Source organism: Terrapene carolina, unplaced genomic scaffold, assembly GCF_002925995.2.
Source record: "Terrapene carolina triunguis isolate 2854851 unplaced genomic scaffold, T_m_triunguis-2.0 Scaffold238, whole genome shotgun sequence".
NCBI lineage: Eukaryota > Metazoa > Chordata > Testudines > Emydidae > Terrapene > Terrapene triunguis.
In genome coordinates this window covers 17,254,870-17,273,140 of record NW_020664589.1, presented here as the reverse complement: position 1 = coordinate 17,273,140, position 18,271 = coordinate 17,254,870, and the positions used below count along the sequence as shown (strand labels likewise).

Sequence of the window (18,271 nt, the reverse complement as noted above, 5' to 3'; positions counted from 1 at the left end):
AGGAGAATGATTGTAGCTGAAGCAAGCTGGCTAACCTGGGGCTGCAGGGTGCAGATCGGGAAGATCAGGGACAAGTGGGTTGCATTAGTCAAGGCAGGAGCTGACCAGGACATAGACCAGGGGTGAGCAAACTGTGGCTCGCAAGCCACATGCGGCTCGTTTACTGTTAAAGTGCAGCTCGCAGAGCCCCCCCACGCCCATTCTCTACCTATCAGACTGGGGGTGAGCTCAGGACCTCTACCTTGCAGCGGGGTGATGGGATAGGGGCTTCTGCGCAGCAGAGAGGGGGATCTCAGGGCTTCAGCTAGAGTGGGGCTGAAGCCCCAAGCCCAGCAGGTGCCTACCGAGGGCCAAAGCCCTGAGCCCCAGCTCTCAAATTTATGAAGATTGTTGTATAGGGCTCGGAGGGTAAGTAAGTTTGGCCACCCCGGCATACACCAAGGCTTTGGTGATGGGAATAAATAAGGGGAATGTTGTAGAGAGACGTTCATTTAGTTCTTCAGTGACATTTTAATCTAGTCTGTCTCTTTATTTCTACCTGTCTTTAAATAGTTGAATTGCTATTTGGCAGCAGAATTACAGCTCTCAGCATTCCATACAGATTGAAACATTGAGCTAAGTCTTCCCCCCATCTCCATTTTTATCCTTATTGTAACATTTATTTGTTTGCACACAGAGCTGGGGTTTGGTTTGTTTTTTGTTTAAACACTTTAAAAAAATAAGTGTTCGAGTTTGTTTATTGTGCACATTCAACCCCTGACCAGTGTATTTTTCATTGCTATTGAAAGTTAATGGGGGCAAAATTGCATTCCAAAACATTTGAACCTGAAGTAGCCAGGGCTGAACTTAGTTGATCTCTGGTGATCGGTTCAATTTAGTTACGATTTTTAGCCATTAGGCTGGGGCTGAATGATGGTGATTTGGTTGAGGCCAAATGTCTGCAGAAAATTGGCTCTTTGATAAGAGCCCTGTTATCAGAGGGGGATACTTTCTCATTTACATTTAGATGAGTATTGATTATTTATTTACTCAGAGAAGTGAGATTCGTTCCCAATCTTATCTCTCTCGTCTCTGCTTGTCAGCAGAAAGAGAGATAAAGCTCCTGACATCAGACCAAGATAGCAGCACTTTGTAGGAAAGATAAAAGTTGGAATGGGCCTTTTTCTAGTCTTGACTGAAAGGATAAGTTTTAAAAATTAGAACTGATGGGTCAGGCTTTCGAAACCCTTTCTGACGGCTTTGCAGTTTCACTAGGCAGCAGGCATGGTTTGTTGTAATAGGCATGGCCTTTCTCCTTTTTTGAGGGAATTGTTTAATTCGATTATACTCTGTGGTTCTCATCACCAAGGGTACATTTTATATTGTGCCATAGGAAGCTAAAGAATGACTTTGTTTCATGTAATTTTTTAAAAAATTCCTAATGATCCTCCTGCTATTTGAAGAGGCAGCTGCTGCAATGTTTAACACAATAACATAGTTCAGTACAAATCTTTCTAGCAGCCACACTGAGGGGCAAATAAGCATTTTAACTGGTGGGATTGTGCATTATATAATTATATGCATTTAAATGTTGCATGCAAGTTTGATGTCTGCAGTCAAGATGTTTAGAGTATTGTTTTGTAAATGAATAGTTCTGCCTTTGTGATGAAGTTAGTACAGTTGTTCAACAGTTATTGATCAGTGAGTGTGTTAAAATCATTGCTAAAAGAGAAGAGTTGCTCTGTCTGTGCTAGCTTTTGCAATTTTTTGTGTTTAGGCACTTGCTCATATTTGCAGGATATTTTGCCCAGCAGTGTGGTCCAAAAATTAAGAAGATCAGTGTGCCCAAGGCAACTTGTCTGCAATGTCTGCTGGAATAGGGATTCAACCTTAGCACCTCCTCCAAGAGCTAAAGAGAGCTTAGCCTATTGGGTATGTATTGTACCCTTGAATTAATCTCTTCTAGTCTTTGAATGAAAAATTATTTGCTTTCAGGTACAACTGCTTCATCTCTTCCCATTTTGGCTTAGTTCAGATCACGCTCCTGGTTCATACCCACCTCACTCCTTTCTCATTGGACGTACTAATATGCCAGGTTTGGTCACTCCACAACCCTGATTGCCCTTTCCCTGTGTAATTCCCTTGGAGTATTTTGGTGAACAGAACAGGGATGGGGCTTGGAGGGCTCATAGTTGTCTTCTACCCACAGCAGTTTTCCTCCTAACACCTCAACTCCTAGTTTGATGGTGGGATGTCACGCAAATGACCTGCTGTCCATCTTTGCCCATGTTAACGGTAGTGTGTGTGAAAATATACTGAACCACTGTTTCAACCTGCTGCAGTTAAACCTGAGCTGTATGCTAAAGTAATAGTCCTTTTAGTTAAAGGTAAGAGTTAAATAGTTAAATGGATGTACAATGCCACTTACCTTTCATATGCCATGTTCTGAAGGGTTTTTTTTAAACTTTTATGTGTGGAAATGTTTGCCTCAGGATTACAAAAATCCATAAAAATCCAACTTTGGTATTATAACTTGGAAATTCTCTTGAAATGCCCAGAGCAAAATTTTGTTATTAGACCATTAAGTTACATGCTATTTCCACTATAAATTCATCTTCTGAACATCTGAAATGAGTTTTCTATTTACTCAATACAACTGCTCCATAGAATCACCCTTACATTTGTTGTTGTTGTTGTAACGTAGAGGTCATGTAGCTTTCTACACATTTTTGACATTTTAAACCCATTTCTAAAGGGTATGTACTGCCTAAAGACCCATTTACACTCTGAATTATATAGTACTCACTTCTCCGAAGAATCTGTTCCAATAGAAATTGCCGCAGCAGCACCCTGTAGTGTTGCGGTTTTTCATTTGTTCAATCTTAAACGTAGTATCTCGTTTATAGTCAGACTGTATATTTATTAACAATATTTTGGTATTTTACAGAATTGCGAAAATTCACAATTTGCTCCAAAATTGCCTCACTACTGGCAAGATTATGCCAAAGGGTCTCCAGCTGCAATTGCTGGCGCCTTCTGCGCCATGCAGCTTGGCAGGGAGTGTATTGAGCAAAAATGGCATTGAGCCTATGGAAGTCATTTTCTTCTTCAACATGGATCCAGAGCCTGGGGAATCTGTGATCCATAGGGAGAGGATAAGCTGCTATCGAGCATTGATTTTTAATTCTCTCCCTCCATGATTCTTCATATCTGGTTCAGCAATAATTCTATGGGGATGGAGTCAACTTAGAAATCATACTGTTGTCTGCTTTTACCTGCTGTTGTCACCAGTCACACCTAAAATGGCAGTAACTGAGATTAAGAAAAAATACTTTCTTGTCTGTGGTCTACACCACATCTAGTCAATGTCACTGGTTGGTTCCCCTGTTCTTTGTGTGTGTCTTTCCCACAGCCTCAGGCAAAAGAAAGGTCCTTTAAGGAATTACCAAGTGATGGTGAAACCGCAGCTTTGGGCAGCAGATGGGTGGGAGTGCAGTATGTAAAACTACATTTAACTCATTTCACAAAATTGACTTTTATTATTACCAACATATCAGTGTGCCGGGCATCTCACCAGCAAACAAGAGCTTCTAATCTTAAACAGAAGGCAAAGGGTGTGAAGTGGGGTGTATGCTGGTGTGGATCGCCCTGGGGGTAGATGAACCCAGAGTCTGAGGGCACCCTGGAGCTGTGCCCATGGAAAGCTCAGTGGAGGTGGGTTGGGGGCCCTGGTGGGACCCAGTGGAGGTGGAAGAAAAGGGAGAATGAGACTCAACTCTCCTCTCTGCCCTCTGCATCTGCTGGAAATCAAATAAACAAAGTCCCATTAGCACACATGTAACTTCAATTTATTTCAAAAGGGTCACAGATACTGAGAGTTGAGGAATACATTCCTTTTCCCAAAACATTTCCATTTGTACATGGCCCTGGTACTAGTTTGCAGCATGTGGGAAAACTGAGTAAACCGTACCAGGTTTGAAGTACTCATGGATCTGGGATTCACGTGATACACTCTTTCAGTTCTCATTGTACAGATTATGGTCTGTTAAGAAAATTACAATAACCTTAATGCTGGTCTGATCTCTGCAGCACAGATCTCTTGTGTTGTTTGCAAATAGAGAAAGATTTGCAAAATACATATCTCTTATGCTGCAAGATTAAGAACTAAGATTTGGATTTAAGCAGCCAGTTCATGGAAATTCACATCAGAGGCTACAAATCTCTCTGCCCACTTTGTTCATTGTGTATGTTCTGCAGTTGTTTGGGGACCACTGGAGATTACTCTCTCCTGTTCCCTTACAGCAAGATGGACTAAGCAGGTAGTTTTTGCACTCTGTCTGAATCTCCTTTACCTTGTCAGTTTAAACACCTACGACAACATTTAAACCCAGATTGAGTGATTGATTTGGTATTTATTTGAAGTTTATCCTCAGTAAGTTCCGCTTTTCCTTCTGTCTGACAAACCAGGCCTTATTTATTTTCAGTTTTTGAGACAGATTTGCAATGGCTCAAGTCTTGTAGAAGAAGGAAGATGGTGCCGTACATACTTTGCTCCTTTTGCTATTTGTGCTTAGATAAAACATCTCTGCTTTTTCTTGGAGTGCAATTTGTTTTATAAATGCTTGGAACCAGCTACGTGTGCAATTGCTGATTGTGCTGGGCACAGAGGGAATAGTTGTGCTTTCCTCTTGTGGCCTGCAAATAGCCTGGCCCTGCATCTGTTCTGAAAGTCACCAGGAATAAGGAGACTCCATTTTACAGAAGAATAATGCACTATTTCAAGAGCAAAATACACTCAGAACATGCGGTGTGCTCTTCACATGGCTTCTGGGGAAACACAATGAGGAACTGTAATTGAAACTATGCTGTAGTAAATTTAAATGAATTGGCTAACAAATTCCCTCTCTGAGGCATGCCATCTGAGGCTAAAAGGCTTAATTTTTTTTGTTTTAAATATTTCTGAATGCTTTACTGACTTTGAATTATCATAGTATATGATGAAATACTTAGCCACTAATAGAGAGGGAATATATTTCATTATTTCAATTTTAACAGTTTTGCTGTATTAAGATCCTGTTTAGAGACCCTTCATATCACTAAAAAGACGTCGTTACGTAGTCAGCCTGGTAGACCAGCTGCTACCGTATTTTTAGTGACTTGAGAAAACAATTTTTTATTGTGGACACTTGTGCTTCTCTGGCCTTGATGGGACGTGTGCATGGAGGGGTATTTTTATACTGCAGTTAGACACTCGGGCTTGCAGGGCTCAGGCTAAGGGGCTGTTTAATTGCAGTGTAGATGTTCAGGCTCATTCTGGAGCCTGGGCTCTAGGATCCTGCGAGGTAGGAGGGTCCCAGAGCTTAGGCTATAGCCCAAGCCAGAATTAAACAGCCCCTTAGCCAGAACCCCGTGGGCCTGAATCAGCTAGCATGGGCCAGTGTATAGACCTTAAGTGTCACAGGTATAGAGGCAGCTTTGCCGGGTAAAAGCAGCTCCTTTGAAATGTTTGCATGGTCAAAGAGAGTTAATGAAAATAATGATTTAATCTAATAGTTACTGTTTGCCTTAGAAATTAAAGATGTTCTTTAAATTATCAGTGGCATTTTTGGCCAGATTTTGGGGGCCAGAAGGAAGGACTTTAACAATAAGCACAAATGGGCTAATTAGCTTTTTAAAGTATTAAAAGTCTTCTTAAAATGCTTTTTTCAGTGGAATCGTTGGAGAGGTTTTCCACTGGACGGTCACCATTCAGCTTTGTCACACAGCAGTAACACTAACCGAAAGTGCTCGTGCTGTAGCAGCCATTTGTATTGTAGAGACCTGCTATCCATCAAGGGGCACTCATCCACTATGGCTGGTGCTATCCTTTGTGTCGTGTGCGTTAAGGGATCGAGTTGAGGACATACCTTACTAATTGAAATGGGTTTCTTGGATAAAATTATTTTTCTGGACTCACAGCAACTGTGCACCAAACTACGTAATCATTGGTTCATCTTTTGAGAGAGAAAACAGAGGTCCTAGCCCAGTGGGACAGTCAATGTAAACAAACTGTTTGGCGGCCCGCCAATGGATTACCCTGATGGGCCACGGGTTGCCCACCACTGTCCTAGCCACTTGTGTTCATTAACACCCCAATGGTACTTTTTGCAAGAGTAGGGGTATTAGCTGTGATGTTTCAATCAATCTACTTAGGAAGTGACATTCTGCTACCTACATTTCCTCTGCAGTTTCATTTACAGAAGTTACGTGTTTCATACTCTTCTAATTCGCTGCATAGTGTTTCTGTGCGCTGTTGAAACAGCCCTTCTGTAACACCCTAGAAATGGCTTCATTTCACTAATGGGAGAAGTGTTCCCTGTTCGTAGTTTTATTTCAGTGTAAGGTGTACAACTGTGATCTGTAGGAATGAAAGACACAAGAAGACATCTATTTGTCGTCATGATCATTTATTAAAATACTTTGTATAGCTTGGAAAACACTAACTTTCAAATAAACACCATTCTTTTCAGTGCTTTGAATTAACGGGTTGTGACGAACTGAGACTGTTCTTAAAGTAGTCTGTGAATGCTGACAGGGGAGTGTGGCTAGGATGGTCTGCATTGGGGGATGGGTGAATGACTGAAGGAGAATACCTGAGCATGTAACGTGAGAACCCAGGAAGGGGGGGAGGCGAGGTGACACCTTGGCCCGGGGGACTGAACAAAGAGAGTTGGAGAAGCTGGCTAGTGACTGGGGCTTGGGGCAGACAGGGCTCTGATCCCCTAAGGGGGCTAGGGTGCCCGGGGACCCCAAGATGGACCTAACTGAGGGGGTCCTGTTGTCTGTGCCTGCAAGACCTGTCTTGGACTGTATTCCTGTGGTCTAAATAAACCTTCTGCTTTACTGGCTGGCTGAGAGTCATGGTGAATCGCAGGACGCCGGGGGTGCAGGGCCCTGAGTCCCCCCACACTCCGTGACACGGGTATAGAGAGATTGACACTTGAATCTTGGGGAAAAATCTAGTTAAGTGAAATGTATTTGAAAGTAATTGGTTTGAAACAGCAGCAGTCCACATTTGTATCTGATTCAGTCCCCATATGTACTGCATTTGTGTATATTCAGCAGTAATGCTAACAGTATTCAGATCTCTGGTAGAACGATGGATTCATATATATATACCGGTGACCCTTGCCACTGCTTACAGCCATTGAGGTATTAACTGATCTCAGACACCATCTCGCATTGGGACCTGTTACCTGAAACTGTAGAAACAATGATAACTGGAAAGGCTCATTCCTGTGTACAAAGTCTGTCACATTATCTTGAGTTAATGTGGAAAATAGCACTGGTCACCACTGCTAATGTCTAAAATGGCAGTGCCAGTCTTGTGAGCATTAGAAGTCTAGGCTGTCACAAGACACAAAATGAGCAGGAAGAAGAAATATCCCAGGATTGTAGAACTGAGTTGCACAATTAAATGAAATCCATAATATAAATTTCTCTTGCAAACCGACCCCCACCCTTGCCTGCTCCCCAACTGTCTCAAGATACAGCATACACTCTGAGGCCCTCTATTGTCCTAGTCATGGACACTTTGCTTTAGTGGCTTGTCAGTACAATCACACCTTTCCTGCCATTTTAAATCCACCCTTGTGTCTGTGTGCGTGCACATCCGTTTGAGCCTGCAGTAAGGAATACATAGTTTTTTATGCCGGGCTGGGAGTGGGACGCACTCAGATAAGCAAAGTAGCACTGTGTGTCTTTACATGGGAATTGTTTAGCTATACTGCAGTGCATCTGCCTTCTCTTCAGAATGTTCTTCAGCTTCCAGACAGCATGTGAGAATAGCTCCATCTCTGAGGCAAAGTGCAGGCCAACTACCTTTCACAACAGGCCAGTTTCCACTAGATACAGAATGGCTGGGAAGACTGAGTCAAAGAAAGCTGCATTTTACTTTTTCTAAGGACAGTTTGAGGTCCAAATAAACAACTTTACTGCCAGTGAGAGAACCTGGGTGGGGATACAGGTGGATACATAGAGCTAGTTGGGTGTAGGTCAACAGTGTTTGTTGATATTTTTTGTTGGCAGTGAAGTAGGCAGGAAATGTCACACTGTGGGCAGTGACTGGGATAGTCTGTTTCCATGCACTTTCTAAGCATACCATCCTCCACTCCTTTATTACTATTTTTTTTCCTGGTGGACAGGAACTTTAGACATAAACAACCATCGACTTTACCTCTTGAGTTTAAGTATTGTTAACTGACCCTCATAAGCTGTCTTTTAATTAGAATCCAGAGAATTTTACAAGTTATTTTATGTTTCAGGTCCTCAGTATCGTCTGGAGAAGCAGAGTGAACCCAATGTCCCAGTAGACTTAGACTGTACCTTGGAGAGCCAGAGCACTTTGGAATTCTGCCTTGTCCGAGAGAACAGTATGTTTGCCCTTTTCACTCTTGCTCTTGTAAATTGCTTAAGCTCACATAAGTTATGTATTCTGGAACACAGGCTGTACCGGCTGGGCGAGCAAGTTTTGAAGAGGCTCTGTTTCCTAAGGCACTTTTCAACTGTGCCAAAAGAATATTCCAAAGTGAAATGATTGATTTCATACCTTTTGGTAAATAGTCTGCATCCTGTTTATCACTTCTTGATTAATCTTTTTCTGTTAAAACTCTGTTCTGTAAAGTTATGACCAACTGTGAAAAACACTTGAAATATAAAGCTTCTTCTGTTGCAAGCACTATTTAGTGGATAAAGTTATTGGTCTGCTATACATTTTACCATGTCAATTCTGCTGCCCAAGAAGCAGCAGCTTTTAACCTCTAAAAGAAATTAATCATGTAGATGTAACTAGAGCAGAGGTTTAGAGGTGGTGTTTATCTAAGTGTGGAGACAAATTGTTTTCTCTCCAGATATGCAAAAACATTACTTTTGGGGGTTGTTTTGTTTTATTTTGTTTTTATAAGTTTCACAAAATTTGTTGGAGACAAATGTAAAGTGTTCCCCCTTTTGGTTCATCCTTTTGTCTTTCCAACTGTTCCAATGGCCAAGCTCTCAGTTTAGTTTTCTTCTCACTTCTACGCAACACTCTTCTTTTTTTTTTTTCTTCATTAGTCAGAAAACTGGTGGCATTTATGATCTCAGTTAAACCCATGCTAAGAGGTTTTCTGTTGCGAAGAGTGGCGATTGGAGCCCTTGCTGAAGAGCATGGAATTTCTGGTTTCCTTACAAAGATTAAATCCTTTCATTTATGCTTATAAGGCTATAGCATTTCTTCCTGAATTTCCCCACCAAGGATATGACATAGAAAAGTGATGGAGCATTAGTGGGGTAACTCCAACCTCATGTGCCAGGTATGTGGTGCTGTCCCCCATTTAATGAATGGCAGAATTGAGACTTTGAGCTGAAGTGACTTGACTAATAGCAACTCAGTGTCAGAGTTGAGATTAGACTTCATGTTCCTGGCTCCCATGTTCAGAGTGGATGGACTTCGCTCCTGAGACCTTCTTCATGCTTCACCTTTATTTTGTGCCCTTTTATTCTAGAGTACTTCAGAGAGAAACCCTACAAAAGTTGAAAGAGCTTCTTTAAGGGTTTATCTTCACTACGGAGGTAAGTCGACCTAAGTTGCGCTACTCCAGCTACATGAATAACATAGCTGGAGTCGACATAACTTCGGTCGACTTACCCCGGTGTCTTCACTGCACTGCGTCAAATGGAAACGCTCTCCAGTCGACTTCTCTTACTCTTCTCGGGGAGCTGGAGTACCCGGGTCAACTGGAGAGCACTCTACCGTCGATTTAGTGGGTCTTCACTAGACCCACTAAATTGATCCCTGCTGCATCAATAGCAGCAGCGTCGGTCTCCCCATAGAGAAGACCAGCCCTGAATGTGCAAACACAATAGTTTTAATCTTGTTAAGTAAATCAGACTGTCCCATAATCCTATCTTGGGGTTTATATATGAATTGTTTAATATTTCTTTGAGTATATCTCTGAACTGTTCCTTTTGTATGAAATTTACATTTCATAAAGTAAACAGTGTAATATTAAATTGTTCTTACATGTACCAGCTCTTTTCCTGAACCAAAGCCGGCATTGATCATATTTTTGGCAATTTTGCCTCTTTCATTTAAAATATAACCAAACTCTTGAACCTGAACTGTCTGATTCAAAGCTGAATACACACATTGCACTTCCAGACCTATCTGTACAGTATCGGGCAAGAATGCATAGTGTAGCCCGCAGCCATGAGAACTGTGGTGTGATCCTCTGAGTTCTCCCAAGCTAAGCAGAGTCATACCAGGTCAGTACTTGGATGGGAAGCCTCTAAGAAATATCTAGGTGTTGGTGATTCAGTAGGTGGCCCTGTCCTTCCCTCTGGTCAGCACTGAACCAGTACCCCAGCATGGTGCAGTGGTAACTCTCCCATTAGGGCGGCTGAGAAAGTAAACTCACCTGAATTCCAGTTCTTTCAGCCACTATCAGCTGTCTAGCGGATCCCTGTCGCTTTTCCCTGAAAAATTTTTGTGGAGGCTGATGCTCTAGTGCAGGGTTCAGCAACCTTTCAGAAGTGGTGTGCCGAGTCTTCATTTATTCACTCTGATTTAAGGTTTCGCGTGCCAGTAATACATTTTAATGTTTAGAAGGTCTCTTTCTATAAGTCTATAATATATAACTAAACTATTGTTGTATGTAAAGTAAATAAGGTTTTTAAAATGTTTAAGAAGCTTCATTTAAAATTAAATTAAAATGCAGAGCCCCCCAGACCGGTGGCCAGGACCCGGGCAGTGTGAGTGCCACTGAAAATCAGTTCACGTGCCGCCTTCGGCATGCATGCCATAGGTTGCCTACCCCCGGGCTAGTGCACTCCGACTCCCCCTGATGCCCATTCCTGTAAGGAGCCCCAAGGCTTCAGCGAACTTAACAGAACAACTGAGCAGCCACGCCGTCGTTAATGAATGAGCTCATGGCGCCTGTGCTGAAACCACATACACCGCTCTGCCTAAAACTGTGACCTAGAATAACTACTTGGATGGCAGTGTTTGGCCTTGGGGTGCTGCAGGTGCTGTCTTTTGGATGAGATGTCAAATAGTCTGTGATTACTTGTGGTCGTTAATAAAATAATAATTTAATCATTGGTTTTCGTCAGCTCCAACTCTGATGTGTAGCGTATAGGTCTGGGACAATGCAAAACAGAAACTGATAGGTGTAAATCAAAACTTTACATCAAATAGAATTAGCTATATTGTATGTTAGGTCTGATTTCAAATTATTTCTCTTTAACTTAATTGTGTATTCGGATAGAGAAGAATCTCAATTAGAAGAGCTATTTATTAAATGTGCTCATTTATTTTTTCACATGGAGCCAAACAGATGCTAGTAAAATAGATGCCAGTTTCCTTTGGGTGAATGTATACTTTATATTTCATGGGATTAAGTGGAAACAGAAAACTTTTCATTAATAGAAATACACGTGCAAAAATCTCCTAAACGTCTAGCATTTACTAGACATGCTCAAGCTAATCTCCCAAATTTGGAACTTTTTAAATTACATTCAGATTTATATTTAAACTGAATGCCTGTATTTTGCTATGTGAAATGCTTTTATGAAAAACAGCAAATTCTTCATTGCTAATTTAGTTTATTCTTTCCATCCTGCTTCTGGAAAGTTCCTCTTTCTCATTTTACCATTAGGTAGTAATTAGTATTCAAGGGAAATTGGTCTTAATATATTAAAATTGGTTAAGTGCCTTTAGACCTGTACCAAAGCCAGTGTCTTATTGGAAAATGTAATTGGGGACTCTGTGTATGTAATTAATTGAATTACAATTAAGAACTTTCATTAAGCAATATACTAGTACATTAAAGTAATAAGGGGACATTTTTGCAATGGAGTTAACCTTGTATTTTTGTTTTATTGAGGAAATACATATTTGCTTGCTCTTGAATATGTCATCTATTTAATATTTTAAGTAGCCATACTACAGCTGATACTTCTGTAGTATCTTTGAGATTAGCAGTCTGTCATTTTCACATGCCAGCTAATGCCTCGTGTTTTGAGTCGGACTCCATGCTTTGTTCCTGGAGGCCTTGTAGGCACATCACTAGAAATGTCTAGACATGTGCCTCCATTCTGATGTTTCTTTTACTGTTTTATCTTTTTCACCATTTGAAAATCAGTTCTTCTGATGATATACCTCATTCATCGCCTGAACTAAGTGCAGTTATAATGCTAGTGAGAGTGATCTTCCCAAAATAATTTCAGCTTTGCACATGAACAAAAACCTTACTTCTGTACTGATCTGTGGTGTAGGTGTTATCCCTGCATTCTCCCTGGTGTTGTGGCACTGCACTGAGCAGCTCTGCCTCAGTTTCCCCAGTAGAGTCTTCAGCACTCTTTCGTTATGGAGGTGGCTTAGCTCTCTGGCCTAGTCACCGAGAGAGTTCAACCCCCTGCTGGGGTGATGGAGTCCTCAGGTGAAAATCCAATATAAACACAAACCAAAAGAACCTTTGGCCGTGTTGGGCTCTGTTTTCAGTCCCTTTCCTTTCTTGTGGACCCTAGCTGCATCCGCTTGTCTTAATGCCCACCAATGGGTTCCTGGTAATAAATCAGATAGTCTGTATCATGCCTAGTTTCCACCACAGCATGGAGACCTCAGCCTCCAGTCAGCTCCTGGGCCCAGCCAGGCTTCTCTCACACCATCACATCAGTCTGCTCTTCTTCATGGGTCCTCCCCAGCTGAGCTGTGCTCCCTCTTCTTCCAGGCCAGACACCTGGCACGGGTATAGCGGCGCTCCTAGGCACTAGTGCCCTACAAATAATGAGAAGAATGAACCCAGCTCATAAGAGATTATCTGAGGTCTGTCTCATAGACCTCATGGTTCTTCCTGAGGGGAAAAGCCACCTTCAGGGCTCTCAGATACACAACCCCTAAGGCAATGGTGGAATTTTTTCTTCTCTCAGGTATATAATTTGTGTTTGTTGTTGTGATATTTGGCCTGGCTCCTAAGAAGCAACAGACCCCTTTTTGTCTGGGTCATAAATAACTGTGTCCCCACCATGGGTGTGTCAGATCAGAATGACATGCCTCTTATTTCTTTCTAGAAACCATGATCAGGAGATGGGCATCTGACCTCCCTGGAGCCTGTTTCCTCACATCTCCTGTTGTCAAGCACATAGTGAAAATATATTTGTTTTCCTTATTTGTTTTACTTCATACAGTTCTCATCTTTCTTGATGCTATGTTTCTGCAATACATGGTCTTAAAAGCTTTTCTCACTTTTGATTTCTGCCTCTTTCGCACAGGAAATCCCTGTATCATTTGTAGGAACCTAACTTTACAGAACAACATGATGGTGTTTTGCCTCTAGTTAAATAGATAATGAAAGAGCACAAAATGCCAAGGTAGTTGTGAACTTAACACCTTTGATCTTTGGTAGCCACTTTTTGGAATAGTATCTTTTCCCCCAATGAGATACTTGGGCTTCATCTATACTGCACTTTCTGAATAAAAAACACCCCGACTGACAAAAGTTTTACTGATGAAAAGCACTGGCGTGGACAGCGTTTTGCCGGCAGGATCCTGCCAACAAAGCTACCGCCCCATGTTGGGGGTGGCTTTATTTTGTTGACCGGAGAGCTCTCTCATGCCGACAAAGAGCGGCTATACAGCATGCCTTATGGCAGCACAGCTTTGCTGCTGTAAGGTGCTCAGTGTAGACATAGTCTTGGTCTCTGACTTCAGACTGCTGAACGGACTCTTGGTCTAGGCCTGGAGTGTCCACTTGAGCTGATTGCTTTGCCAAGTAGATGCTTTTACATTCAAAAACTACACTGTGATCTCCATTTCAAACACCCAGCAGGCCTGTAAATATTTGACAGGTTTACTCACAGCTGCTTATGTGTGGCAAGTATCTCTTATGATGGTGTCTCCAGTCAGCGCTTGGAGATGATTCTTTCCTCTGTTGAATTATTTTGGTCTCCTCAACATTCTGATAAAGCTGCAGGTATAGGAGCAATATGCCAAGTTCTATAGTCAGGATTTTTCTGGGCAGGGAATTTATCTCTGCTGTTACTGATATTACTGCTATTATCCATTGCACCCTCAGGGGTCCTAATGTCTTGCCATCTTTAGATAGATGATCTGTTCTGATGGTGGAATTCCTGGCTTCTCTCCCACGATCAGCAACTAGAGAAATTCGACAAACCTTAAACTGTCCTCTTCACATAGCCAAATAAAACAAGATTAGTAGAGGTTGTTCTGTTTTACAGAGGATCTGAAATATTTCCAATATAAAATCCCCCAGTTTAATCATTTAAACTTTGTCAAAGAATTCAGATTTTAAATTCTAATGAAAATGTTATCCCTGAATCTGATTTTGGTTGTGGCTACTAGTTAATCAGTCAAAGAATTAATAACACTACTAACATGCCCTTCTATACAGACTTTTCATCTGAGGATCTGATATATGAGTAAGTTCAGCCTCATAATACCCCTCTGAGAGAGACACTTCTTCTATCCATTTTACAAATGAGTAAACACAGATTGAGAGGCTATGACTTGTGGAAAGCCACCCATTGAAACTGGGAACAGAAGATTAATACTCTACAAGGCTGTATTGTGAGTCTTAATTATAAAATCCTAGAAATGTCGGGCTGGAAAGGACCTTGAGAGGCCATCTAGTCCATTCCCCTGCGCCGAGCAGGACCAAGTAAACCCAGACCATCCCCGACAGGTGTTTGTCTAACCTGTTCTTAAAAACCATCAGTGATCGGGATTCCACAACCGCCCTTGGTAACCTTTCCTGTGCTTAACTATCCTTATAATTACAAAGTTTTTCCTAATATCTAATGTAAATTTCCCTTGCTGCAGATCATGCCAATTGCTTCTTGTCCTACTTTCAGTGGACATAAAGAACAATTGAAACAGTCTTCTTTAAAACACCTCTTAACATGTTTTTGAAGACTATCATCAGGTCCCCCCGCAGTCTTCTTTCTGATGTCTAAACATGCCCAGTTTTTTTAACCTTAATTAGTTAATATTTATAAAGTACTTTAAGAAACCTTTGATTAAAGACTCTAGAGGAGATCAGTATTTTATTTTTGTTACTACAAAATTTCTGACTAGGTATCAGATTGGTTTGGCTATTAGTCCACACATTTTACCTTTAGTATAACATCATCCTCATGAACCAATTATTTGAAGTATTAAACTTAGGGGAACATAGGACTGTCTTCACCCACCACCAAAATGCAGCCACCTCTTGGGTAGAACATAACAAATAGCTAACTGTGAATTGTAAAATTACCCAACAACTTAGGTTAGGTAGTGCAGCCCTTTGAGGTAATGCTGTACCTGTCTGAAAACTGCAGTAGGCAAAAGGTTAGTTCCCACCCCAGGTGCAGTCCAGACCTAACAAGGAATACGACCAGGACACTGGGTTAACACCTCTGCACCTTCCAGGAAGAGCCACAGGTGGTCAGGATCTGCGCTTTATTCATTCCGAATGAAGAATGCCAGTACTGAATCACCAGCACAATTTCCTATGCCCTCTAAGTATTCCTTGGAGAGTTCTTATTCCAGTACTCACCCAGGCAGGCCATGCTTAGCTAGAAATCTGATACAAGGTGATATGGCTGCAGGCTATATTATACGGGACCACAGAATAGCAATACAGTATTCTGCGGATTGTATCATAACACTGCACACAGTTTGATGGTTGAAACAGCGCAGTGTTAAAGCACAGTTGGGTAATTGAAGGAATGCATGGCAGCCCTACATTGGCATTTCAGTAGGTTTATGTGTTGAACTCAGTCCTTTAACTTCTATTCCTAGTCAGTTTTCTTTTGATCCTAAGGCAATCCATTCCATTATAGTCCTTGCTTTCCTTCCAGGCACCTCTATGCCACGGTGTTTCAAAATGCTTTTAACTGCACCAAAAGTTTGACATATCTCAGTGTATCTTTGAAATACTGCGCCATGAGTGTTTGACATGATACATTATGATAATCCATAGAATAGAGACATTAACACAAGGGTCTTTGACAAAATACATTGTAATGTCTCTGAAGGAGCCATTACAATTTATCTTGTCATTCTGTAGTGTGGAGTGGTTACAATGTTCAGATGGGTATGCACAAATTCACATGCTCATATACGCCATTTTATTGGAGCTAAAAAAAATATCCAAATGGGATGGTCCAGTTTGCAGATTTAAAAAAACCCTTTAGATTGTAATGCCAAGTAGCTGTTTTGTGTGTTGCTGAGGCACACACAAGTCTAATCCTTTCTCTCATGGGGAAGATAGTTGGAAAGGTGGTTGTTAGGCTGATATCTTTGGAACATGGTTTTTCCACTGTGTACTTTTAAGCATTTAGCTGTAGGCACTTAAGTTCTCTGAACACAGAGGTGAACATGTGTACTGTAGACGAGAAAATCTGGGTGTGAATTCATAAACTGAAAGGGGAAATTTTTTGCAAGTGGGAAAAATTGAGTGTTGAGGTTTTTATTGTTTCCCTCTAAGTTTACACTGCTCCTCTCCACGGCTGTGATAGCAGCACCTGCAGAGACAAATAGGATGCAGTTCTGCAACTCCAAATTATCTCCATTAAAAGGAAGCCTGCTTCTGCATCAGCAGTGTGTATTTGACTCAAGTGCCAGGGCTTTCCTCTCCCTGGTAGCTGTTGTCCTTTCTAAAAAGCAAGTACTCCACTTGTTACCAGACTCCAGATATGGAAACTCTCTAGTTTCACTATAAGTTGAAATCCTCAAATGGGATATAAATTTACACCACCAGAGTGTAGAAGGTCAATGCAGGAAGCATTAGTGTGTTGAGCCAGATCCAACCACGTAAGTCTTGAACAATATTAATCTATAGAAAATGACAAGCCTTTTGCTGGTTATACTATATTGTTAAGACCTCTACTAAAATTCTATTGTCTCATCTGCCCATTATTAAAATTTCAGCAAAATATAAGTTTTCATTAATCTCCCACAGCAAATTTAGGACTGTGGACTGGCAGTTGTTTCAGCTTTTAGGACTACATTAGCTGGTGTATTAAACAAAATGTGTCATTCTTCAGTATCTTCTGTAAGAAGTTAAATCAATTTTCAACCATATTTATGCACCACTTTCTCTAAAAGCATCTGAATTATCATTTACAGCTAAGATGAAATTACTCTGTAAAAATTGTCCCATTATAGTAATTTTTAAATTGATATTAATCCAACATCATCAAATGTAAAAATCTTAATGTTTTTTTCCCCAGTAATTGGCATTTTGGCTTAATGAGATGTTACCTTTTCTAAAGCTAGTACCTACAGTAGTAATAAGAATACTAATCAGTAGTGTATGCTTTTTATCTTAGAGCTGAGTATAAGAAACAAGATACCACTCACGTTGTTAAGACTAATAAAGTTTTAGTAGGTGAGGGAGGAAATATAAAGATGTTAATGCTACAGTTAAATCCCACTGTGGGGAAAAATATAGTAAAAAAGAGATATTGATAGATACATCCAAATGCTTGTTGTATCTATAAGTCACTGGTAAAATACGATAACGCCAGACCTGGCTGGTAATTTTTCAATTAAACATATTTTTTTGAAAAATGCTGATTTGCTTAAATCAAAAATTCTTATGGGGAAAGGATCAGTTTTGATAAATTCCTCAACTCTCACAAATTTTGGGGAAAAAAATAAAGCTTGTCAGAATGTCCCGTTTTGACATTTTTGAAAGAATTAAGTGGTCAAAATCAAAATAAAATGTTTCAGAATTATCTAAACAATACATTTTAATTGACCCAAACTGAATTTTTTTTAAAGATTTTCAAATTATGAACAATTTTGAAATGTTGACATTTTGTCCCAATTCAGGTGGGGGAAACATTTCTGAAATCTTGAATGTATTCATAGGATGGGAAAATAGTTTCTTGCCCACCTCTAGATAAGAGCTACTTCAGCCATCGCCATTTAGCAGAGCTCCTACTAGCTTAATCATTGAACTCTCTTTTGGCAAAACTGTTCTTGGAACTACAGCTGTCTCGTGCAGAGTCTCTGTAGTTACTGCACACAGGGCATTCACAAAGTGACTCCAACCAGTCGCTGTGGGATATCTGCGAGTTAGCAAAGTCTGTTCTAGGATATGGCCACATCTCACTAGAATCCAGCATCAGGATTTTCCACAGATTTTATGTGGCACCCTAATGTTTTTTTAATATCTTAAGCTTGTAGTGAATGAAGAATTTTGCTTTAGATTTAACACTAAGAATTTCCTTCTAACCTCTGATGCGTAGGCACTGATATTGTGAATTT

General features: G+C 40.8%; 1 protein-coding gene across 2 annotated transcripts in view; it reads left to right on the top strand.

Annotated features, from left to right (window-relative positions):
- MAPKAP1 (MAPK associated protein 1) overlaps nucleotides 1-18,271 on the top strand; it is a 157,207-nt gene that overhangs the window by 116,780 nt on the left and 22,156 nt on the right. The window contains exon 8 of one of the 2 annotated variants that reach the window (XM_024214529.2): nucleotides 8,283-8,390. The exons of the other annotated variant lie outside the window; for it this stretch is intronic. Within the exon in view, the coding sequence (XP_024070297.1) occupies nucleotides 8,283-8,390 (108 nt within the window). The remainder of the gene's footprint in view (nucleotides 1-8,282; nucleotides 8,391-18,271) is intronic. 2 annotated transcript variants of the gene reach the window in all.